Raw genomic sequence first — 25014 nt, forward strand, 5'->3', positions numbered from 1 at the left:
TCCCCACCCCTGTGGGCTGAGCATGTGGGCTAGGGCTACCACATTTGGGAGAAGTGTCCAGCCACAGGGGATTTGGTGAAAGGTGGTTCTGAGAGGGAAAATATTAAAAAACCACCAGCTCACATTCTGTATTTGCTCAAAATAAACATCCCCTGCCTGCCTTCCCTAAAGCCTCCAGAATCCCCTTTTCGGGAAAGTTTCAACCACCTCGCCCCTGCCTCTCAGAGGAGCCATGCCATTCTCGTCTCTGTTCCTAAGATTTATGATTGACTGGGACCAGTAGAAACAACCGGGAATTTTTTATGGTTCCTATTTCTGTGTTGGGTTTTCCCCAGGCCCGGCCTAAGGAGACTGACAAGTCAGGGGCGAGTCCCCAAGGACCTGCAGCTGAAGGAAACCCCAACCCCACCGGCATTTCCCTCCCCGAAATGGGAAGGAAACAAGGAGGGGCTAACTGGCTGGGGGTGCAGAGCAGGAAAGGGAAGGGAACCTCTGCCACCAGAGCTGCCTCCCTCCTGTGTGGGGGGTCGGGGGGAGGACAGAGTCATATGGGGAGTAGAAGCCTTGCTCCCACAGAACGCAGAAAGGGGTTGGCCACTACACAGGGCACTCTGCCTGGCCTCAAACTGGCAGTAAATCAGAGTAGCCTAACTGAAGAAGCATCAGATCCACCCCTTTCTGCTTCTTCCTGGTTTAGGTTTTTATTATTAGACTTCTTGCCGGTTCCTCTGCTTTAGGACTCAGCCCCAGAATTGCTTTCAGTTTGAGCTCATCTTCCCCTTTCCCTACTCCCTGGGGTCTCGCCTCCATCCCCAAGGATGGTGGTTAGAGGAAACAAGAGAGGGATCAAAGGAGAGGTAAAGGATTGCTCTGTCCTCAGTGTTGAGAAGCAGTTGCTGAAGGAGGGGCAGAGGCAGAGAGAGAGAGAGAGAGAGAGAGAGAGAGAGAGAGAGAGAGAGAGAGAGAATGAACCCAGAAGTAAGAGGGTGGGTCCTTGGGATGTCACCACATTACAGAGGCTATTCAGGAGGAAGGGTAAGGGTACTGTGTTGAGCACCCAGAGTGTTCCAGACAAATACAGACATAAAATGTTTATCCCTCATAAAACCGTGGGAAGTAGGGAGATTATCTCCGTTTTATGGATGAGCTCATGGAGGTTCAACAGCTCTGAAGAGCCGAAAGTTGCTTTGCGCTGACTCCACATCCAGTGCCCTCCTCTCTGAGACAGTGCGCCTCCTTCCTGCTCAGCAAGGGTCTTGTGAGAAGGTAGCAAGGACTTAAGCCCGGCCCCTGCCTTCCGAGAGCCCACAGTCCCTGTGGATCCGCTGAATGTCAAGGAAACAAACCTTTGACTGAAACCGGAACCTCATCAGGTTTGCTCCCTGGCTGTCCCCGGAACTCAGGAAGTTGTCCTTCCTCAGGGAAGAGTAACTTCCTCAGGACATTGGAGCCCTGCTAGACTTGCGCACGTTATCAGGTGGATGCAGAAGCCCCATTGCCCTTGTCTGGCAGGGAGAGCATTGCCCTGGCTCCCAGCCCACAGCCAGTGACCATTTTCTTGTGAGAGTGTTGGAGGCTGAGGGACTTTCCCTTACCTACTTTCTTCCCCATCACACTTCAGCTGAAGAAGCAGAGAAGGCTGGCATCAAAGCTCTAGACTGGAGGATGTGGCCTGTGGTCAGAGCTGATGATTTTTGCTTCTGCCACCTGTTTTCATACTGTGGCATTTACGTCTTCTGAGCATCTAAAGTTTAGCCAGGTCCCTGATATGCCTGTTCCGTGTTCTCAGGCTAAGTTTCCCAAAGGGGGCGACTTTGCTCTGCATTTGAAACCCCAGGGCACCGAACGTTTCCTCATCAGTTCATCTGGTAGGGAAGTACAAGGCCACAGCAGCTGGCAGTGGTGGCTGAGAGAGGAAGTTGGTGTAGACAGGATATGATGTCTGCCAGAGTGGTGCCAGGCTCCCCACTCCCTCCCCAGTGCCTTTCTTCTAAGGGAGACAATAGAAAATTATTCATGGCACGAACTTGGGATCAATGGGCAGGTGACAATGATGTGCTTAGGGCGTGCACAGAGCCAGAACCAGGCCTAAGGACAGTTTCTGCTCCGATCTCACTTGGGTTCAGCTGGCCCTGGTTAGACAGAAGACCTTGCTCCAGGCCCACCTTTGACCTTTGGGTCCTTGTTGTGGCCTCTGTCCTTGTCCTGCTATCCACAGATATGCCGAGATTGGCCCTTAGCAAAGTAGTTCTAGAGAGAACATTCAGAGTTGTATTTGCAGCCACCCCCACCCCAGCAATCCCTACAGTGTCAGCAGTGGGGGGATTCTGTTGGCCCTTCTCTCCTGGGGAGGTTCAGCAACCGTGGGGGAGAGGTGTGATGTGGTGGTATCTTCCCCCTTTTCTCTCACTTGCTCCACTTATATATTCCTAAATTCTACCATTTCTAAATGCTGACCAGAGATTCCAACCCTACTTCCTTTTCTGACCCATAGTGAACCCGTTTCCAGCCAGGATCTGGGTCCATAGCTCGAGCTGGGACGTCTTAACCATAGATTTACTATCAACTTACTCTCCACTAGGTGCCTGTCACAGTATTAGATATTATTGGGGTTTGGAGCCATATGAATAGACAGTCCTTTGGGGGTAGATGAGCACAGCTGATTTAATAGTATGTGCATAGATAAATGCATAATAGATACGTGTGATAGAAATAAATGTTTAAGGATTTCCTTTCAGTTTCCTAGGAAATGAAGGGCATACTTTCAGGATATTCCTGCTGCTTCTGGAGTAACCCAGGGCCCGTGTAACTACTCAGTGCACACAGTTCCTGTCCCCAGGGATGAGAATATCAGGGAGTGGGCAGAGGTAAACCAAGCGGTCATGCTTGGGTTACCAGGGAGTTAAAGCTGAACTCGGAGCAGTCGGCAAAGGAGAGAAAGATGAGAGGAAGGCCCTCCAGGTGGCCTGCAGTGTGCTGGGGAAGAGGCTGGATTTGTGGGAAGACAGCTATGATACTTCAGATAGGAGATCGTATTTGATTCAAGAGAATGGGGGGTGGGCAGGTGCAGTGATCTGCCTTTAGAGGCAAGGGCTGTGACCTAAAACAAAGGCAGCCAGACTGGTTAGCGGAGAGACTTGGCTGGACGGGCATACAAGCTGCGGTCAGTCATGCATGGATGCCTTGGGCTTCACTCACTCATTTATTCATTCAGCAAACAGTAGTGAACAAAATAAAATGATGCCTGGTCTCTATCGTCTATATTCTAGATTAGAGTGTCTCAACAAAGGGTCAGGACACTTGACTGTGTCTTAATTAATTGGGAGGTGTGTATGTCATAAGTAATTTGCTACTAATAATTAAAGTACTGAAGTTTTGTAAGTTATTTCCTAAAAATATTCTGAGCAGTTATCTTTGTGCTAATGTCCTTCTTGCATCCTGATGTGGGGCAAGGGGTGGAGTTGTAGCATCTACATGGGCTGTGGTGACTCGGGATTGGCCCCTGGGGGTGCATGGTGCAGGAAGGGCACCCATCTCCAGACCATGGGGGAAAAGCAGATTGAAAGTTTCTGCTTTAAACTGGTAGCTTTTGAACATCTTTAAACTGTTCCATATGAAGAAACACATTTTACAGCATGACCTATATGTGGTGTACACATAACCTGTAAAAGAAACAAAAGCTTCATTATTTATACTTCCTACTTGCAGGGAGTTAGACCTAAACTCGCAGCAGTCGGTAAAGGAGAAAATGATGAGAGGAAGGCCCTCCAGTGGCCTGCGGTGTGCTGGGGAAGAATATCCTATTCTATTTTAATCTGTTCATTTTCATTTAAAATAAAAATACTCTTGACACACTAAATTGATTCCATGACGTATGGTTTGGGAAACATTGTTCAACCAAATGGCTAAATATGAAGGGGAGGCAGAAGGTCTGTCCCGCCTCTCTGAGCCTTCCTTATTAGCATTCGAGTATCAGGGTGAACTGAGGGTCCTGGAGGGAAAGGTATGCATAGTCTAGCTTTTCTTTCCTTCGGGTGGGGGGAGCGTTCAGCCCGATTGACTTGGGTTCTCTCCTCAGAGCTCCATGAACCTGCCCCCTGACAAGGCCCGGCTCCTGCGGCAGTACGACAATGAGAAGAAGTGGGATTTGATCTGTGACCAGGTACCGGGTGTGGGACATGGCTGTGAAGGGGGGATATGTTTTAGGCAGAACAAGGTGGTAGGACCAAAGGAGTTCCTTGAGGAAGCCTGGCCTGGACTTGTCCTCAGTCCATGCTTACTTCCTTTTCCAAGAGGATAGAGGCTCCCACAAAGACCTATCTTGATTTCTCCCCAACACACAGGAGCTGAAGGAGGTTTGTGTAGGACTGGGGTGTGGGGTCGGCTGTGGAGGAGTTTGGTAGTTTCCCAGCAGAACCTGTTTCTGCCTTACCCCAGGGCGAGGGCTATGCCTGGCAGGGAATAATCCAAAGGACCCCTTCTCTCTCGCTCTGCCCTGGAAATGGCAAATAGCAGGGCTTTTCTTATTATTTGCAGGCCTCTGTAAATGAGAAGCCCCGGTCCCCTAGTTTCCTGTTCCCAAATCTCAGAATGTGAGGATTGGAAGCTCTCTCTATATGAATAGTGTTTAGAGATGGAAGAGATTATAGAGATGATTAGCTCAGAACCAAGAACTAACACCTATGGTCTGGCTCTTTACCCTGCAGACATTTGAAGCTCAGTCACGTCCGTGAACTCAGACAGGCCCGTCTGCTAGAAGCGTTGGCTTCTACTGCCTTACCTCTTGGAGGTGTGGAAGCACCTGGCATGGTGTAGCCAGTGTGTTTGCCTAGCGCTTTGCCATGGAGCCTTGCACGAACAAAGTTATTATTTCTTTTTAAGCACTGAACAAAATCAGAATAGCTAACATTTAGTGAATGCTTACATGGACCAAGCACTGTATGCACTGAAATATCTCACAGAAACCCAATGAGGAGGCATTGTTACATTTTATAGATGAAGAACCCTAATAAGTGACAGAGCAAGGGCTCAGGCAGCTGGCTCTGCTAACCGTTAGGCTCCTCTGCTGCCCCAGTCACGCTGCTTGGCCTCAGGTGGGCTTATGCCTCAGACGGCCTCGTCCAGGTCCCTCCGTCCCCAGGGAAGGCCTGTTTCCTCATGTTCTGCATTAAGAGGAGTTGGTGAGCACCCATTTGAGGTTTGGAGAACAGTAGCCCTTTGGTACTAGGTTTCTTTAATTGATCATTTCTCAGTCATTTCTGGGTCACCTAATTTCAGCTCATTCTCAAACCTTTTTTTTCATTTTGTTTTTTTAGGCCCTGGGCCCTTTACCCCCACCCCCACTCTTCAGATCTCTCAGTTGTGAAGGCTCTTACAGGACCAGAATACCTCAGGGTTCTCCCTGAGTTTCCCCTTGGGTCACATAAGGGGGCTGGGCCAAAATGGGAAGGGCATGGTCCTGTGCCCTGTGTGGAAGGAAGGAGATGGGGGGTGACCTTGCTTAAAGCGGCTTCAGTGTGGAGGTTGCTTTGGAGTGTTGGGGCCTGGGGCCTGGCAAGCAGTAGGAAGTGTGTTTGCAGCCCTGACCTTGTTAATGCTGCAGAAACAGTCCATCCCAACCTCGGGCTCAGACCCGAGAAAGTTGGATTCTACAAGGCCAGCTCCCCTGCCCCTGGCCTTCCTACCCCCATCCATCAGTTGGCCAGGCAGCGAACAACATTTCCCAATTGTGTTTGGATGCTGTTCAGAATTCTGTAACCTCCACATTTTTTCAGCAAGCAGCAGGTTCTTAAAATAATCTTTTTTAAAAAGAAGATTTTTAAAAACTTTTTTATTGAATTTATGGGATGACACTGGTTGTTAAATTTATATAGGTTTCAGGTGTACAATTCTATAATACATCATCTGTATCTTGAATTGTGTGTCCAAGTAAAATCATATTGACATAGAAAATATTGTAGGCTCTGGGAGCACTCATTGGAGTTGGGGAAGATGGCAACAGAGGAGAAGCCCCTGAGGACAGATTAGGAGGGGAATGTACGGTTTGGGGTTTGGGCGATGTTAAGAGCCAGGTGACAACTTTAGGAGGCGGGGTCCCCTCCTATCGAGCACGATGAGTGCTCTTCTTCCTCACTCTCCTCGGGACTGAGCTCTGTGCACACACGTGTTTCCCTTACAGGAACGATTCCAGGTGAAGAATCCCCCACACACTTATATCCAGAAACTCCAGAGCTTCTTGGACCCCAGCGTAACTCGGAAGGTGAAGTACAAGGCAGGGAGGGCCCATCTTGCTGCCCTCTATAGTCCTGTGGGGCTTGGGGGCAAACCCTTTGACTTGGGTCATGTGCTTCTGAGCAGTGGGAGTGCGTTTCCGGGTTCTGAGGCCAGGGCCTGGAGTGGCTGGCGAATGATAGAGGGAAGGCCTACAACTGCCCTGTATCCCTCCCTTTTTTTTCCCTACCCCTTTTACTTGTACTGTGGAGTTGCATTGATCAGTGACCGAAAATTCCACGTTTACAGAAGTTCAGGAGGAGAGTGCAGGAGTCGACCAAAGTGCTGAGGGAGCTGGAGATCTCGCTTCGTACCAATCACATTGGGTGAGTAGGGTTTGGCCACCAGAGCCTCTTTGCCTGGTCGCCCAGGATCTGGTCCTTCTGAGGAGAGTTTGCCTGTTCATCCCCTGCCAGGGGCAGAGCTGCCTCCTGAATGGCTTTGGTTCCCCGGAGCTTCAGACGGTTCCTTTCTGGCTTTTCTTCCCCTCATCTCTGCCAGCTACTGACTGGATGCTGCTGGCAAGCTTGGGGCCCTTCCTGGGGTCCTCAGCCTGTAGCTTTGAGTGGGAAACATTCCCATAGCAGCTGAGACTGGAGTCTGCCCGTGGCCTGGGACTGGGCCAAGTAAGGTCCAGAGAAGGCTGGGGATGGGGAGCACTTTGCATTGGGTAGCTGATACCTAGTTCCTGGACTATTTTGTGCCCAGAAGATTATTTGCTTGATTTTAAGACAATCTTAAAATGAGTAGAACTTTCTCGAAGTACCAGCAAAGAAGATCTAAGGCAGTGGAGGCCAGGAGTTGAATGTCTTTTTCATTAACGGACCTTAGTCTTGCCAAGCCACTGAAGGCCCCTAGGAGCTGTGTGAGTCTTTTTCTTCAGTCTCTGATGGGGAACCAGGACTTGCTGAATAGGCAGAGGGCTAATGTGTGAGGTGCAGTGAAAGATGGCTATGGTGTCAGTTTTATAAAACCATAACCAGCCAGAGTATGTCTAGTGAAAGTGAGTGAGAGGTAGGGAGGTGGGTAGAGAAAGAGAGAACACAAAGGACCATAAGAAACACCTGATAGACAACAGCAGGCAGGGCTGCAATCCTGACCAAGGGCGTGCATGAGTGTTGAGAACTTACATGAGTGAGAAATCTAGCTGGGGAGTAGGGGTTGGGGGTCACTGGACAGGTGCCAGCCTCAGGGTCCTGGGTTTCCTGAGAGAAGAGCCAAATGACATCATCTGCCTTCCCTACTGTCCGAGGCAGCTGCCTACTTGTCTACCCCAGGCTGAGCCTGACCAGGGCTCTGGTAGAGGCTCCCTGCATGTAGCCAGCTGCTGCAGCACTCACAGAGGAAATGGCACCGGAGAGAACAGGAAGGGGACAGTTCCTGGCTTCAGTAGCTGTGCTCAAGGGCCCAAGTTGGCTTTCATACTTCATCTGTGAACCAGACATTGAAAGCTAAACCGCAAGAAACATGTAATGAAGCCTCCACCTTTATTTGGTGACTCCTCAGAGAAGGAAAAACTGGCAGAGCCTCCTCAGCTGCCCTGCATGTGAGGGCAAGAGTAAAGCAGATGGCAGCCCGGAACACCACCTACCACTCTGCACTTCAAGGGCCTTCCCTCCCTTCTCCCTTCCCTCCCTCTCAGGCCCTCTGTCTTTTGTATCAAGTCTTGCTGCATGATGATGGGGGTCTGCTTTTCTCCAGAGGGTCACAGAGCAGTGTGTGACCGTCCCTTCTGCCCTCCCCTTCTACCTGGCGCCTGCCCCTCTGGCCACTGGCCAGGAAGTGGGGCCAGAGCAGCATGGTTCCCAGGCCTGGGGCCTCTTGGCAGTTGGCACACAACTTAGAGGTCTGGACCTGGTCTTTGGTTCCCAGGGAACAGCTTAGTGTCTGGCATTTTAGGAGTTCCTGTCATCTGAACTGGCTTCTCCCGGTGGAGCCATATGGAGGGCCAGGATCCTTCCGAGATTTCTGGGCAGGAAGACTGTCTGGCTGCCCAGCTGTGGGTGGATGCTCCTGGGTGGTGGGAGCCCAGGGACAGGTAGGGAGCGGAGGATCCTGCTTTGGTCTGTGGAAGCTGGGTGGGAACCCAGACCTTGGAGCAGGGAGCTGGAAAGTGGGATTCCAGAGCCTCTGCAGCTCCTCCTCTCCCCACTTTGTATTGGTTCTCAGCCTTGCCTACGTGCCCTTTAACCTCTCCTCAAAGTGTCAAGATCCCGAAAATAGCAGTGTAGACTCAGACAGGAAATGAGAAGGGGGTGGGGAGCTGGAGAGCAGACAGACAGGAAACTGGAGGCCTGTCGGCCCCGAGAGAGGAAGCTAACTTCAGGCAGCTCCGGTGTCAGTCAGCCCCAGCCGGAGCCTGCTGCCAGATCTCAGCTGGGCTTGGTGCTCCGGCCCTGCCTCTCTGTAGCTCAGAGTGGGGCTGGAAACATGGCGCTGGTTTCCAGCTGTGGGGGAGGAGTGTCCCTGCAGGCTGTTGGGCACAGCCTTTAAAGACCCCAGGACATTTCGAGGGAACAGAGCTTTCTGTCCTCTGCTCTGAATGAACCTGTAACAGTCTTCCTAGGATATGCTGTACACTTCCCTTTCAGGGCTGTCTCAGCCCCAAAGGCCTAGGGTGGAATGGTGGAACTGTCTGGTCTGCTGTTATCTTTAGGGAGCCTTGTTGTCTACCCTCGTGCCTCCCTGGATGATGGGGCCCAACTCCTCAGTCTGGCTCTGAGTGGTCACAGCCATTCTGTAGTTACTTGAGTTCCTGACTGTTTCCCTGTCCTTTTCCTGTTCTGCCAAACACAGAACTCCCACCTATCCCTCTTGGCTCACTACTTCCTAAAATGCCTTTCCTTGAATTTGGTGGAGAGCCCCTAGGCTCCATGTGCCTCCGTTCCACAGCTCCCTTTGACCCTTCTTGCTGGTCTTTTGACTGAAACTTTGGTCAAGTTGGGGACCTGCTGGTCTCTGCCAGGCACGGCTCTGCACAAGGGCTGCAGTAAATGCTCTTGATAATCCCCCAATTCTTCCAAGAAACATCACGCAAAGACAGCGTGCTCAGCTTTGTGCTAGACACCAGGGTCACAGAAAGTGAATGAGCCGGGGCCCAGGCCTTTGAGGGGCCCCCTGAAAGCTTATTTGGCTGATGTGGTATCAGAAAGCTTGTACCTTTCCCATCCCTGGCTTCCTGGCCTGGGGGAGGTCCAGGCTGGTGACATGGCCATAGGAGGGTCTGCCATGGACTTTGATTTTCAAAATATTCCCAGCCTAGTGCTAAGTTTTGGGGGATCCCAGAGGGTTTTGTTGGATCAGTGGTGCCTCTCTCTCCTTCCCCTCACCCCACTCTGTTTTCTTTATCTGTAGGTGGGTGCGGGAGTTTTTGAATGATGAAAACAAAGGCCTGGATGTGCTGGTGGATTACCTGTCCTTTGCTCAATGTTCTGTCATGTGAGTACCACCCTGGGACTGGGGCTGGCACCAGTGAGGGAGGACAGAGGACACAGTCCCATTCTGATTGAAAGAGGAAGGTGAGATTGCAGTAGTGAAGATGGGAATAGGGATCCCAGGCCAGAAGGGAGAGAGCAGCGGGTGAGGGGATGGGCAGCCAAGTGAAGAATGTCAGGTGGCTGGAGTAGAAGGTGCATTTGGGGGGCAGAAGAGAGACGTGGGAAGGAAACTCAGAATCGGAACCTAGAGGATCCAGACTCCAGGCTAGGAGCACTCCAAGGGAATGTCCTGGCTTCTGGGAGAGATTCCCTGTTGTTCATTTGATGTTGGAAAGCAAGTCTTCAAGAAGCTCCCTTGGGTCTCCAGTTGTGAGAGGGTTACTCTAAGTCACTCCAGGAGCAGTGAGCATGACTTTTGACCCAGACTGAAAATAAGACATTCAGGAGCCTTTTTCAGGCAGGTTGGGAGCTGGGAGGCAGCCAGAAGCGAATTAACACAGACGAGAAGTCAGTGGAAGGAGCGAAGTGCTCTCGGAAGACAGAGATGGGTGTGGATCTCTGTTGTTTTCCATCTGTCTGATCTCAGACAAGTGTATGTCATCTTATATCAGGGGGGATCCACCGTCCGGGGTTCTAGGCCTAGACCAGTGGTTGGCAAACTGCAGCTTGTGAGCCACATGCGGCTCTTTGGCCCCTTGACTGTGGCTCTTCCACAAAATACCACGTGCGGGCGTGGATGTATAGTGCGATTGAAACTTCGTGGCCCATGCGCAGAAGTCGGTATTTTGTGGAAGAGCCACACTCAAGGGGCCAAAGAGCTGCATGTGGCTCGTGAGCCTCAGTTTGCCAACCACTGGCCTAGACGATAATGTGTGTAAAGCACTTTGCAGTATTTGAAGCATAAGTCTACTGTGCAGCCACTTTATTGTTAATTGTTAATATTCAAGGTGGTGTGCTCTACCATAGTGACCTGAATATATGGAAAGGGGTTATGATGATCATTTATCAGAGGACTAACACATTCAAACTTACATTCGAGACTTAAGTCAGCCCTAGGGTGACCAATTGGCCTGGTTTGCCTATGACTTTCCCCAGTTTTAATCCTGAAAGTCCCACGTGCTGAGGAATTTCTCAGTCCCAGAACTCAGCCCTAGCCTCCAATTTCACATTTCTTGCTACTGTCCTTGCCCCCTGGCTGTTCTTTGTCCAGCAGGTCTTATCTCGTCTCCTTAGGGTTTCAAACTAATGCCTTTCCTAGGTTTGGCCTCTGTTGTCTTTTCTAGGTCATCTCTGTTAGAGCCAAGAGTGGCCCACTCCCTATTCCCATCCCTGCAGAAGTGCTTCATGAGCCTCCTCTCCCTTTAAAAACAACTCTTTTTATAGAATGAAATGAAAAACATTTGCTGAAGTGATTTTTTAAAAATTCAGAACTTTAAAAGTAAAAAGATATAGGTCATTTTTCCAAATAAGCCTATCTTGTTTGAAAAGCAAACAAATCCCAGCTAAACCAAAATACACTGGGGCCTCAGGACTACATGGTCCACAGCACTGCCTCTGACTCTGTATTTGAAAGAAAGACTTGGGGTGGGCGTGGGTGTGGAAGGAGCGAGGGGCTTTCAGGGAAGACAGAGAAGGGATCACACCCTGGACGAACTAAGGCCGCCAGGCCACACCCTGGACTGTGTGATTCCTTCCCCCAGGGAAGCTGAGGCCCACGCGCCTCTGTACCTGAAAAGCCTGAAAGCCTCATGTAGAACCACAGAAAGCCAGTCATTCGAATCCAGGATAGTATGGGACCGCGATCTCCTCCTGAAACAAAGGCTGTCCCTCTCTGGGTTTGCTAGGACCCCTGTTTTCTTCCATTCTGACCTGCCCTCAATCCCAGCCCAGAAACAGTGGGGCTCCCTCAGGGCACTCAGGCGCCTTTGGCCGCTGCCATTTGCCAACTAACAAGACCTGCAGTTGGCGTGTTCCTGCAGCTGGCAGGTTCTACGTGGGGAGCCCCAGCTTCTCGGAGATGTCCCATCTGAGACTGAGAGTGCAGCAAGTATCCAGCTCCCCACATCCCTTTGGGCCCATGGTGTGGTCACTCCTTGAATCGCCTGGCCACTGGGCGCAGCACTGGCCTCCGTCAGCATTCCTGTCTCCCCAGACCCCCTCCTGGTTGCTTCCTGTGCCCGCTCTGCCCTTGTCCTATGTTGTTGGCTCTCCCAACCAGGGTGGGTCTCTGTGGCCCAATTCCACTTTCTCTTCTGATGCTCTTGCTTATTGTTGCCCTAGAAGTCTACAGGGCAGGGGTGGGCTTGCCAGGGGTCTTGGCACTGAATTTCTCCTGTGTGTGCGCATATGTCCTTTCCTGCTCCAGGTTTGACTTTGAGGGTCTGGAGAGTGGTGACGATGGTGCATTTGACAAGCTCCGGTCCTGGAGCAGGTCCATCGAGGACCTGCAGCCACCCAGCGCCCTGTCAGCCCCCTTCACCAACAGCCTCGCTCGCTCTGCGCGCCAGTCTGTGCTCCGGTATGTGTGCTCTTGCTCTGCCCGCCTGCCTCCCCCAGCCCCAGTCCAGGTCCTGGGTAACAGCGGTGAGTGCTCATGCGCCTCCCTCCACTCTTGCTTCCAGGCTCAGCTCTCTTGCCTCTGCCTGCCAGTCTGTCTCTGGTCTGTCCTCTTTGTCTCCTTGATTCTGCCCAGCGATCTGTCCTGGGTAAGTACATCACCCTCAGCTATGCCCACCCCATCTGGGGTTCTTCCTCGCCCCTTCTCTGGGCGCCCTTCCATTCCTCACTCTCTCTCTGCCATTCCTCCCAGTCTCTCAGGCAGGGCTGTACTCATCCAGCTCCCTCACCTTCACCGGGTGCTCCAGCTCTGGCCCTCCTGTCTGTTTCCCTCTGGCTCTGCTCTCTGCTCCATCAGCTGCTCGGAGACCAGCTTCCACCCAGCCTGCCCCCTGCTCACCCTCCCTTCACGTCTTCCTTTAGGCCTGTTCTCTCCAACGCTCCCAGGTATTCATTTGTCTGCAGTATCTTAAGAGCTGTCCTGCCTGGAGGCAGTGTATGGACCTGATGACTTGTCCGAGCCCTGCCCACCTAGGGAGGCTTTCCTCTAGGTCCTGTGGACTGTCTCTCATGCCATACTCCTTTCTCCTGTCTCCCTTGGGCTTTGCACTCTGACAGTGCTCATCACTCCAGTCATGCATGAGCAGATACCATTTGTGCTTCCTCTTTCTTCATGAGACATCACTGGGCAGAGGCGGGGATGCAAAGTCAGATGTAGCCCCAGGTACACCTAAAGCCTTTGGGGTCTGTGCTGCCTTTTCTGGGACATAGAAGTGGGATGGGAGCCAAGTGCTCCTGCCCCAGGGAATGTGGGGAAGATACAGTGACTGGAAGGAGGAGGAGGAAAGGCTCAAATGAACATCTCCCTGGGCCCCTCGAGGACTAGGAAGGTGTACACACCTACTGTTGTATTTTGAAGGACCTCTGGGCACTAATTATACAGCAGGGTCCTGGATAGTTCCTGATGAAGGCCTGCTCCAGGGAGGGGACACGGCTGAGCGCCCTGCCCCTGCACTCTCTCTCTGGGCTGGTGGTACAAGGCCCTCTTTCCCCCTCTGCTGCTGCTGCTGGGGGACAGCCTGCCGCCTGGATGTTGGTGAGCACTCCTAGGCCTTTCGCCAACAGCCGCCTCTCCCCCAGGTACAGCACTCTTCCTGGGCGCAGGGCCCTGAAGAACTCCCGCCTGGTGAGCCAGAAGGATGATGTCCATGTCTGCATCCTTTGTCTCAGAGCCATCATGAACTATCAGGTAAGGGGGCAGCACCAGCCACAGGGCTCGGCCTCTCTGCCTCACCTCCCAAACCAGGAGAGCTAGGAGGGCGCCAGCTTTAAAAGAAGTTTGCCGGTGGGCCTACAGTCAAGTCAAGGATCTGCCTTCCCCACCGTCAAGGTCTCTTCTCCTTCTGCTTTTTCCCCCTCAGTACGGCTTCAACCTGGTCATGTCCCACCCCCATGCTGTCAACGAGATTGCGCTCAGTCTCAACAACAAGAATCCAAGGTGAGCTCCTTCCCTCCCCTTTCCTCCTCGCTCTGCACAGGACTCTGGAGTTCTGGGCTCCACCTGTCCCTGGCCGTGGGGTCCTGTAGCCTCTGCTGGAGAGAAGCAGTGTCCCTGGCTTCCCTGTGGTCTGCACAGCTTAGTGAGGGAGCAGCCTGCCTTCCGCCTTCTTTCTTGTACTCAGCCTCTCCCCTTACCGCTGAGGCTGGCTCCACTCTCTGAAAGGACTCGCCAGTTGTGCAGTTGAGTTGTGTGGTGGCCATGGTGGGGAGCTAAGGTGTTAATCTTCCTTCTTTGCCCTTCAGGACCAAAGCCCTTGTCTTGGAGCTCCTAGCAGCCGTGTGTTTGGTGCGGGGAGGTCACGAAATCATTCTTGCTGCCTTTGACAACTTCAAAGAGGTCAGTCTTCTGCCCTAGCCGGTTTGGCTCAGTGGATAGAGTGTTGGCCCACGGACTGAAGGGTCCTGGATTTGATTCCGATCAAGGGCAAGTACCTAGGTTGCAGACTTGATTCCTGGCCCTGGTCAGGGCATGTGCAGGAGGCAACCGATTGATATGTCTCTCACATCAATGTTCCTCTCTGTCTCTCCCCCTTCCTTCCACTCTCTCTAAAAATCAATGGAAAAATATCCTCAGGTGAGGATTAACACAAAAAAACACACAAACAAAAACCAAAGAGGCCAGCCTTGTGTGTGTGTGTGTGTGTGTATCTGGCAGGAGGTGGTGGGAATACGGTAGGTAAGTCGCCTTTCCTGCAGTCTTACACATCCCAATGATTCCATCATTTTAACATCCCAGTGTTTACCTAGGTAGCTTGTCAACCTCTTCCCCTCCCTGCTCTTGTTTTCAACAAAACCAGCATTTCAGTCTTATCAGATTGTGTGTCAGAGAAGTTATGAATCGGCCAGCTAAGGATGCCCTCAGAGAGCTAAGGTCTCTAATCCAGTGGTCCTAGTCTGGCCATGCATCAGAATGCCCGGAGAGCTTGTTAAGCAAACAGACTGCAGGAGGCCTGGCTATCTGTGCTTTAACAGGTTCCCCAGGTGTTCTGAGGCAGCGGACCTACTGATTGAGCCCAAGGCAGATATCTTTGCAGTGAGAGGAAAAGGCAGGCCAGGATCCTCCTGGGTTGGTGGCTGATATTGGTGAGGGGAGAGGGAGCTTCTTCTTGGAATTTCCCCAGCTCTGGGCCTGGCTCTGAAACCCCTGACTGCTTGAACATAGGATTCCTCGACATCCAGCTGCAGCTGCTGGCCCACCCCTCCCCTCTCCTCTGTGCACTGCTTCCCCAGCAGCCATTGTTCAGCCAGGAAATGGCGCTTCCTCCTCGAAGCCAGAGCTCCGTGGAGTCTCGGGACCCTCTCAGCACGGGGGCTTTCCTGCCTCCTGGCCTCTCCTGCATCCCCACTAGGAGCTCAGCCCCTGCTCAGCCAGGCCCTCCAACCTTCCTCCTGCTCCCTCCTTCCTTCAGTAACTTGGCCACAGCAGACCCGTTTCTTGTAGGCCTATGCCCAGAGGCTCCTTATTGAACTCCAGGAGGGAACCGGGGCAGATGCCAGGTCCCAGGCTTTCTTCTGTCATCCCGAATGGCTCAATGCAGAGAAACAGTTGTATTTCAGCTTGGTCTGAATCAGTCCTCTGGCCATGGCGTCCCTGGGAGCCAGGGCTCAGGGTGTGGGCTCTGCCTGGGGCAGGTCCTTTCACTGAGAAGTTCGATTGTTCAGGTGTGCAAGGAGCTGCGCCGCTTTGAGAAGCTGATGGAGTACTTCCGGAATGAGGACAGCAACATCGACTTCATGGTGAGGAGCTGGGTCTGGGCCCAGCAGGGCGGCGTGCCCCTGAGAACGGGCCAGGTGGACAGTGGATTTTGGTCTTCTGTGTAGAACCCAGAATGCTTCTCTCTACCCTGTAAATGCTTCTCGTCCACTGGCCCACCCCAGAGAGCTTTTAGAAACTGTAAGACAATGTCATTGGGGCATCCCGAGTCTGCCTTCTTCCCCCTTTTGATGCCCTTGTCATCCCTGGTTGGGACCCTCTTTGAGCTGCTTTCCCTTTCCTGGGCTCTTCCCCAGCTTCTCTGCTCTTAAGTAGGATTTTCAGCTAAGCAGGGATGCCTCAAGGAGTACCTACTGATGTGCAGAGGAAATCAGCGGTGCTTTAGTGACATCTATTTCTCATGTAATTTACTTACCTTAATACTCTGAAGGCCAAGTTTGATCTTTTTTAAGTTAAAATGCTCTTTTGCTCCCAGAAAGATGTAACTTTTTTATTCACTGCTTTTGATTATCCAGCTGACGATGCTGGTTCTAACAGCCTTCCACCCTCCCTTTCTCTTGGTCTCTCCCCATTGGTCTCTCCCCTGTCTCTTCCCATTGGGGCTGCTTCTCCCCAGGTGGCCTGCATGCAGTTTATCAACATCGTGGTGCACTCGGTGGAGGATATGAACTTCCGGGTCCACCTGCAGTATGAGTTTACTAAGCTGGGGCTGGAGGAGTTCCTGCAGGTGAGCCGGGCTGAATCCTCATAGGGTGAGGAGCTTTGGGTCAAAGGACCAGCTGAGCCATATTACAAAGGTGTTTTTTTTGTTGTTTGTTTTTTATAAAACCCTAGTCATGGATGCTCCTGGTACCTTGCCTGTCTCCTATGGCATGGGACTCAGACCCGCCCTCAGAGGGCGTCCCAGTCAGGCAGCTCCCTGGGGCGAGAATCCGGCATAGCTGCAGTAGGAATTCCCTGGGTCTTGAGCTTTAGGAAGCAGCCATGGAGGGTGGTGAGGACTAAGTCTTTCTCAGGAGACTCCCCCAACCATGATGCCCTCTGCTCTCCCTAGAAGTCAAGGCACACAGAGAGCGAGAAGCTGCAGGTGCAGATCCAGGCGTACCTGGAGAATGTGTTCGACGTGGGGGGTTTGTTGGAGGATGCCGAGACCAAGAATGTGGCCCTGGAGAAGGTGGAGGAGCTGGAGGAGCATGTGTCGCACGTAGGTGGTGGGTCCTCCTCTGCTCCAGAACCACTGTTGGGGGCAAATCCTGAGCTGACCCACCTGCCTCCAGATAGGGCACCACCGGGCCCTTTAAAGCATTCCTCAGACCACCCAGAGATTGGCACACACTGACCTCCCAGACCGGGTGTGAGGTGGTCTCTGTCTCAAGAGACTCTGCTGTGGCCATTTGTCTTGTACTGTTTCACGTGGTCGCAGACCCTGGGCCCACGGGAGCAACGTAGGGAACCTGCCAGGCCAAGCGGCCCTGGGGCCCGGGTCCTGACTGGGATCCAGGCTGTGCTGAGTGCCCAGGCTTCAGGGCCAGCCCCAAACCTGCCCTTCCTGTCCTGCAGCTCACAGAGAAGCTTCTGGACCTAGAGAACGAGAACATGATGCGGGTGGCGGAGCTGGAGAAGCAGCTGCTGCAGCGGGAGAAGGAACTTGAGAGCATCAAGGTGCCAGCAACTGGGGAGGGAGGCCCGACTGCCACTGGGTGCCAGGGCCTGAGGGCTGTTTCTCTTTCCTGAGTCATGTCAAGTCTTTGAGAGTCCAGCTCTTGATTCATGACCTTGAGGCACGCAGATGCGAGTGGGCTGATGATTTCACCCCATATTTTGGTTGGAGAGACAAGCTGAAGCCAGAGTGGGCCAGACACGCACAGAAGAAGGTGGGAGTGTGTGGGGCACCAGCCCTCCCCTATGAGCCGTCCTCCTGCACCTCCCAGCTTCCCCAGCCCTGCGTCATGAGCAGCTCAGAGTAGCCCAGTCCTCGGGGCTGTTACTAGGAGACCCAGCAGCAGGGGTTCCTCATATTTCAGTGTCTTCTCTGTCCCCTGAGCTAACTTTTTGTTAGTTATAAAATCATGCCTCAACCGATCTTTTCTTCCGAAGGAATACAGTTATACTGGCTCTGTTGAGCTCAGTATACACTGAGTGGCCAGATTATTATGACCACCTGACGTTTGTAGGCAAATTAGCTATAATTTCGCGCTGAAGTTGCTAGAGGGCCAGACCATTATAAATAGGGAAGCAGGTTGTTTACCACGACGGTAGAAGTGATTTTTTTTTCTGAAGATATGGGTAAACAATGTGATTTAACAGCCTTTGAACGTGGGATATCTATCTATCTATCTATCTATATATACTGAGTGGCCAGATTATTATGACCACCCATCAGTACTTCGTTGGGCCACCTTTTGCCTTCAAAACTACGGCGATTCTTGGCATTGACTCCATGAGATGTTGAAAGGTGATGCGAGGAATCTGACACCATGCCTGATGAATAGCACTGTCCAGTTCCGTGAGATTTGATGGTTGTGGAACCAGCTGCCTGATGGCTCTTTTAACTTCATCCCACAAATGCTCAATTGGACTGAGATCTGGTGATTGTGGGGGCCACCTAAGCAAGGTAAAGTCTCCCTCATGTTCTTGAAACCACTCCTGCACAATACGGGCACCGTAGCATGGCGCATTGTCTTGTTGGAGGAAGCCATCTCCACTGGGATACGCCATCAACATGATAGGATGAACCTGATCAGAATGATACTTAGGTATGTTGTGCTATTCAGACGTTGTTCCACACGAATGTAAGGGCCCAAATCATGCCAGGAAAACATGCCCCAAACCATAACGCTGCCCCCACCAGCTTGAAGGGTTGTACTCATGCATGTGGGGTGCATGCTTTCATGCTGTTTCTGCCAAATTCTCACTCTGCCATCTGCATGATGCAACTGGAAACGTGATTCATCGGACCACATGACTTTTTTCCAATGCTTGACTGTCCAATCCTTGTGTTCCTGTGCGAATTGGAGACATTTTATCTTGGTAACTGCAAACAGCAAAGTTGTTCAAACAGGCCTTCGGCTTCCATATCCCATACGATGCGTTGTATAGCTAATTTGCCTACAAATATCAGGTGGTCATAATCTGGCCACTTACATTCAAATATATCCCACGTTCAAAGGCTGTTAAATTGCATTGTTTACCCATATCTTCAGAAAAAAAGCACTTCTACTGTCGTGGTAAACAACCTGCTTCCCTATTTATAATGGTCTGGCCCTCTAGCAACTTCAGCGCGAAATTATAGCTAATTTGCCTACAAATGTCAGGTGGTCATAATAATCTGGTCACTCAGTGTATATCTGCTGCACCCCAGCTAGGAGGCTGAAGCACTGCATCAGGAGTATGGAGGATACAGAGAGGGCTCAGGCAGGGTCTTGTCTGTAGGGGCTCCCAATTGAGCGAGTACACGGGTCAAATGAAATGGGAGCAGTGACGCGCACAGAGAGCTGAGAGCCGCATAGCAGGCTGGCAGTGGGTCAGGAAGAGTTGCTCAGGGGCACCTTCTACCTGGGCCTGGAGGGACCATGAGACTAAGGTGGGAGCAGAAAGGAAGGACACAGCAGGACTCTGTGCTCCTCATTCCAGCTTCCCCTGGTCCCCACCCAGGTTTCTAGCAGAAGCAGAGATCCCAGCTGGGAGACCCTTGGACAGGAAGTTTCACTCCTGGGGCAGTGACTGCTGTGCCTTCAGCCCTCTCTTTTCTGAATGGTGCATCTGCCCAACAGGAGACTTATGAGAACACGAGCCACCAGGTGCACACCCTGCGGCGGCTCATTAAAGAGAAGGAGGAGGCCTTCCAGCGCCGATGCCACTTGGAGCCCAATGCCCGGGACTTAGAGTCGGTGGGCAGCGAGGCCCTGGCCCGGGTGGGCTCTGCAGAGCTGAGCATGGGCACGCCGTCCTCTGACCTGGACCTCCTGGCTCCAGCCCCGCCCCCTGAGGAGGCCCTCCCTTTGCCTCCTCCACCTGCTCCTCCCTTGCCCCCTCCACCTCCCCCTTTACCAGGTAAGGAGGACCCTGGGAGCTAGGAGTGGCAGCCTCATTGTGGGGCCAGACCCAAACCCCAGTCAGCAGAGCCTTCCTTAGGGAGAAGCTGGGGACCGGGCTGGAAGGGCGCGGCAGGTGGGAGAGGGCCAAGGGGGTGGTCTAGAATCTGAGGGAGGCTCAAGTTACTAGGGACGGGAAGTCTAAGGGTGGACATGGATCTGCTTTAAGAATCATAAAGGTGCTGCTCCTGATTCCTCTGAACACAGCCAAGGAGGGCTCTGATCAAAGCAAGAGAGTGGGCCAGAGACGACCAAGGCCTGCCCCATCAGAGTTAGGACCCCTGGCAGCCACTTGGGCCGGGAGTTCATGCAGCCTCCTTCCCTGAGTCTTTTTTTTTTTTTTTTTAATATATTTTATTGATTTTTTACAGAGAGGAAGGTAGAGGGATAGAAAGTTAGAAACATCGATGAGAGAGAAACATCGATCAGCTGCTTCCTCACACCCCCTACTGGGGATGTGCCCACAACCAAGGTACATGCCCTTGACCGGAATTGAACCTGGGACCTTTTAGTCCGCAGGCCGACGCTCTATCCACTGAGCCAAACCGGTTAGGGCTTTTTTTTTTTTTTTTTAATACTCACCTGAAAATATGTTTAGAGAGAGGGAGAGGGAAAAGGAGAGAGAGAAAGAGAAACATTGATCGGTTGCCTTCCGTATGCACCCACAACCTAGGTATGTGCCCTGTCTGGGAATTGAACCTGTAACCTTTGGTGCAAGAGACAACGCTCCAACCAACTGAGCCACCTGGCCAGGGCCACTGAGAGTCTTTAAGGCCAAGTGGGATTGGGGAGGAGGGGGCGGGCTCTGAAGAGTCTCTTGGCCCCTGGGCCACTGTACCATTCTTCTCCCCGCCCAGATAAGTGTCCCCCCGCCCCACCTCTCCCTGGTGCTGCTCCCTCTGTGGTGCTGACAGTAGGCCTGTCAGGTGAGTATTCCCAGGGCTCTGGCCAGGGCTAGTGGGACCAAGGGGCTAGTGGGACACACTCCTTGGCCCCTGCCTCACTGGTCCTCCTTTCAAATTAGCCATTCGCATCAAGAAGCCTATCAAGACCAAGTTCCGGCTGCCTGTCTTTAACTGGACAGCGCTGAAACCCAACCAGATCAGTGGCACTGTCTTCAGCGAACTTGATGATGAGAAAATCTTGGAGGTAGCAGGGCCTGGGGCCCTGAGAGGGAAGATGGGGGCTGGGGACCAGGTTGCCCTTTTAGCCAGATCTCCTGGCCTTGAGAAAGCCCTCAGACTCAGCCTTCCGTGATCCAGAGCTGAGCTGATGCCTCTGGGAGGGCTGCTCGGGCTCCTCTAGTAGTAGAGGCCACAGCATTTTCCTTCTCATCAACCTCTGCCAGGACCTGGACCTGGACAAGTTTGAAGAACTGTTCAAGACGAAAGCCCAGGGCCCTGCCCTTGACCTCATCTGCTCTAAGAACAAGACAGCACAAAAGGCCGCCAGCAAGGTGACCCTGTTGGAAGCCAATCGTGCCAAGAACCTGGCCATCACCCTACGCAAGGCTGGCCGCTCAGCTGAGGAGATCTGCAGGGCCATCCACACGTGAGGCTCCCACTGACCTGGCCCTGGTCCCCAGCCAGTTGGAAACCCAGTTCTCCACCTTGGATTCCAGGGCATTGGCAGAATTGCCTCACACCCCTTAATCATCCACTGGCTTGGCCAGAACTTACTGTATCCATGCTGTGTGCCAGGCATGGTATGAGATGCTGGGAATTCAGTCCAGACCTGTACTCAAGGAACTCTCAGTCTAGTGGGAACAGTCCAGTAATACTGGGTAATAACCACCAAGGTGATGGAGGTACAGGCAGCATTGGGAGAATGGAGAGCCGGGTAGCTGAGCTGGGTGATCAGGGAAGACTTCCCAGAGGTGGTGGTGTCTTACCTGCAACCTGAAGGAAGTATATGAAATCTAGTACAGGTCCTGGCAGGAGAAGCTTGGTGCTCTGGGTACTGAAAATTGGCTGTGGCCTTGGTGTAAGGAGGGGAGTAGGAGAGACAGGATGGAAAGGTGGGCAGAAGTCTTGCAGGTTGGGTCTCCTAAGCCATGCTCAGGTACTGAGACTTGAGCAAAGGGAGGATGTTGAAGGGTTTCTAAGCAAGACATCAATGTTTCCTAGGATGGTCCTCTGCTTCTGGCTGTGTCCTGCTCACAAACCTCACCCTCAGTCCTTCTAGGAGCTGGAGAATAAAGGGATGATGCATAATATGGGCAAATGCGAGACCTGAGGGGGTCCCTCCCTCCTACATAGGTACGACCTACAGACACTACCTGTGGACTTCGTGGAGTGCCTGATGCGCTTCCTGCCCACAGAGGCTGAAGTGAAGCTGCTGCGGCAATACGAACGGGAGCGGCAGCCCTTGGAGGAGCTGGCGGCTGAGGACCGCTTCATGCTGCTCTTCAGCAAGGTGGAGCGGCTGACCCAGCGAATGGCAGGCATGGCCTTCCTGGGCAACTTCCAGGACAACCTGCAGATGCTCACGCCGGTAGGGCCCCACCCAGATCACACTCACCTGCAGCCCCATCTCCACCAGCCACCTGCTGGTCACTTCCCTGGCCCTGCCCACCCTCCCAGCCCCTTGCCGACTTTGCCCCATGCCGGCCTGGGATTACTCAGCTCTTCATCTTGCCTTCCAGCAACTCAATGCCATCATTGCAGCCTCTGCCTCTGTCAAGTCCTCACAGAAGCTGAAGCAGATGTTGGAGGTGGGGAGAGCTTGTATATGGGGGCGCTGGTGAGGACCTGGGGCTATATAGACAAGGAAGGAGCCCTCAGGGCTTGGTCTGACCACCTCCCACTCGTCTTTGGACAGATCATACTTGCACTGGGGAACTACATGAACAGCAGCAAGCGGGGTGCTGTGTATGGCTTCAAGCTCCAAAGCCTGGATCTGGTAAGATGGTGGGGGCAACATGGGGCCGGGAAGCCTGAGGGAAGGCGGCTGTGGAGCCAGGATATTCAGTCCTCTTGCATTACCCCTCGCCCCCATCTCCCAGCTGCTGGACACCAAGTCCACTGACAGGAAGATGACATTGCTGCATTTCATCGCCTTGACGGTGAAGGAGAAATACCCAGACCTGGCCAACTTCTGGCACGAGCTGCACTTTGTGGAGAAGGCTGCAGCAGGTGAGGAGAGCCTGCCCTTGTGTTCAGCTCAGGACAATCCCAGGAAGCTATGAGGAGAGGGAACACTTGGGTCCTTTTGTTTCTGGCTCTTGTTGTCTTTCTGACACTTCAAAGCTTTCCGCTGGGGCCATGGGCAGGGGCCACCCCAGCGGCAGCCTTGCAGGCACCAGACCCGTCCATCCCTATTCACCTGGATGGCTGGGAGCTGGCAGAGGAAGGCACAGTGGCTCTTCACTCCCAGCTCCTCAGGCTGGCCCCAGAGACTGCAGACTGTTTCTCTGTGACTTGTGGGAAGAGCTTAGAAAAACCATGAAGCCCCTCAGACATCGGTAGCTGTTATTGCTGCCCCACTCACGAAATGGTGCAGGCCATTTTGAAGACTGGCAGTCTTTTTGGCTTGCCTTCCTTTACTTTGCTCTTTGGGGTTATGAGTTCCCAGCCTCTATTCATTTTTCTTGCCCTGTGAGAGCCCGGCTAGCTTGGTGTGCCCCTCCCTGTGTACCCCGGGTGGCTCAAGCCTCAGGGGCGTGAGAACCTGAGGGAGCCCATGCTGAGGGGAGGTGGGCATGTCCAGCCCTGGACTCAGCCTGGGCTCTGTGACCACAGTGTCCCTGGAGAATGTGCTGCTAGATGTGAAGGAGCTGGGCCGGGGCATGGAACTGATTCGGCGCGAGTGTAGCATGCATGACAACAGCGTCCTTCGGAGCTTCCTCAGCACCAATGAAGGCAAACTGGACAAGCTCCAGCGCGACGCCAAGACAGCGGAGGTGAGCACAGGGTGGAGGCTGGTGGCAGCAACCAGGCTTAAGGCACTGTGCCCTCTAGGTGGGCTGAGTTTTTCCTTCTTGGATCAAAGAAGCTTTACCAAGTGCTGGCGGGCTGAGCGTGGGGTAAGGGACATGGGGGAGGGCAGGCAGCTGCCTCTGGTGAGGTGCGCTCTCGGGAGCTTTGGGAGCCCGGTTCTCCTCTAGCCTACAGGGGCTGGGTGCTGCTTTCTGTGGGCCTACTGTCCCTGGTGGGAGCCGGCTTCCCTGCGCCAGGCTGACCCCACCTGCCCACCCTTCCCCAGGAGGCCTACAATGCAGTGGTGCGCTACTTCGGTGAGAGTCCCAAGACCACACCTCCTTCTGTATTCTTCCCAGTATTTGTCCGATTCATTCGTTCTTACAAGGTGAGCAGGGGAGAGGTTTCTAAGAAAAAAGGCTGAGAGAAAACCGATCGGGGGAGAGAGGGTTGGGCTTCAAGTCTGGCCTTTTCCGTCTCTTCCTCTGGGTCCTGGGAGGGAGCGATGGAAGCTGGCCACAGGCCTTAGCTGTGAACTAGTGGGCAGGGTGGGGGCCCAGGCCCTTCCTGTCATTGTTTGGGGCAGGAAGTGCCCCTCCAGAGGGTGGCCACCTGGGGCTGCTGGTCCCACTGCCACCCACTCTCCACCCTCAGAGTGAGCCCCTCCCCTTAGCCTGTGTGAGCTTCACAACTGCTCCCACCCCCACTATGGTTCTTAGGAAGCAGAACAAGAGAATGAAGCCCGCAAGAAGCAGGAGGAGGTGATGCGGGAGAAGCAGCTGGCTCAGGAAGCCAAGAAGCTGGATGCCAAGGTGGGTGGGACCAGAGCAGAGGCCTGGAGGGAGCGGGGGGAGCAGATGGAGAGGAGATGGAGAGCTGGAGCCCGCAGACCACCCAGAGGGCCTGAGCCGGCATCCCAAGGGATGGAGAGAGGGGCTTTGGGAGGGGATTCCCAGGCAAGACTGCCATACACAATCCAGGACATCTTTGGACTGCATCTTGGGCAGGAACTGTCCCTGTGGTAGGTTAGTAATGACTCCCTTCCCTTCAAATGCTTGGCTCTAGACCCCATCCCAGCGGAACAAGTGGCAACAGCAGGAGCTAATTGCTGAGTTGAGGCGGCGCCAGGCCAAGGAGCACAGGCCTGTGTACGAGGGGAAAGATGGTACCATTGAGGACATCATCACAGGTGGGGCCCTTTCCTCCCTGGGGCCCGAGCACTGCTCCCAAAACCCAGTCATATTCCTTGGGCTCTCCTCCCACCTCACGTGTGCCATGGGGCCTGACCACGGTGTCTCTCTCCTGGGCCACAGTGCTGAAGAGTGTCCCTTTCACGGCCCGTACTGCCAAGCGGGGCTCACGCTTCTTCTGTGATGCAGCCCACCATGATGAGTCAAACTGTTAACCCCCAAGGCTGGGGCCCTTGACAGGTACTGGGCACCACAGCTGCCCTCTGCATGCCCATC

The 25014-nt window shown here is 53.2% G+C and overlaps 1 protein-coding gene across 6 annotated transcripts in view; it reads left to right on the plus strand.

The window, feature by feature from the left end:
* The window catches only part of FMNL3 (formin like 3), a 79033-nt gene that overhangs the window by 32350 nt on the left and 21669 nt on the right, over positions 1-25014 (plus strand). For 2 of the 6 annotated variants that reach the window (XM_036298152.1, XM_036298149.1), the window contains exons 2-26: positions 4079-4162; positions 6179-6259; positions 6520-6596; positions 9625-9708; positions 12073-12225; positions 13404-13512; positions 13685-13761; positions 14067-14160; positions 15486-15560; positions 16154-16264; positions 16592-16741; positions 17098-17199; positions 19311-19590; positions 20489-20557; positions 20656-20780; positions 20980-21182; positions 21890-22124; positions 22276-22344; positions 22452-22532; positions 22636-22765; positions 23372-23532; positions 23835-23936; positions 24268-24360; positions 24614-24737; positions 24862-24978. In XM_036298152.1, coding sequence (XP_036154045.1) covers positions 4079-4162; positions 6179-6259; positions 6520-6596; positions 9625-9708; positions 12073-12225; positions 13404-13512; positions 13685-13761; positions 14067-14160; positions 15486-15560; positions 16154-16264; positions 16592-16741; positions 17098-17199; positions 19311-19590; positions 20489-20557; positions 20656-20780; positions 20980-21182; positions 21890-22124; positions 22276-22344; positions 22452-22532; positions 22636-22765; positions 23372-23532; positions 23835-23936; positions 24268-24360; positions 24614-24737; positions 24862-24953 — 2961 coding nt within the window. In that variant the 3' untranslated portion in view covers positions 24954-24978. The remainder of the gene's footprint in view (positions 1-4078; positions 4163-6178; positions 6260-6519; positions 6597-9624; positions 9709-12072; positions 12226-13403; positions 13513-13684; positions 13762-14066; positions 14161-15485; positions 15561-16153; positions 16265-16591; positions 16742-17097; positions 17200-19310; positions 19591-20488; positions 20558-20655; positions 20781-20979; positions 21183-21889; positions 22125-22275; positions 22345-22451; positions 22533-22635; positions 22766-23371; positions 23533-23834; positions 23937-24267; positions 24361-24613; positions 24738-24861; positions 24979-25014) is intronic. The other 4 variants (XM_036298150.1, XM_036298153.1, XM_036298151.1 and 1 more) reach the window with 4 other exon arrangements.

Source organism: Myotis myotis, unplaced genomic scaffold (genome assembly GCF_014108235.1).
Source record: "Myotis myotis isolate mMyoMyo1 unplaced genomic scaffold, mMyoMyo1.p scaffold_m19_p_3, whole genome shotgun sequence".
Taxonomy (NCBI): domain Eukaryota; kingdom Metazoa; phylum Chordata; class Mammalia; order Chiroptera; family Vespertilionidae; genus Myotis; species Myotis myotis.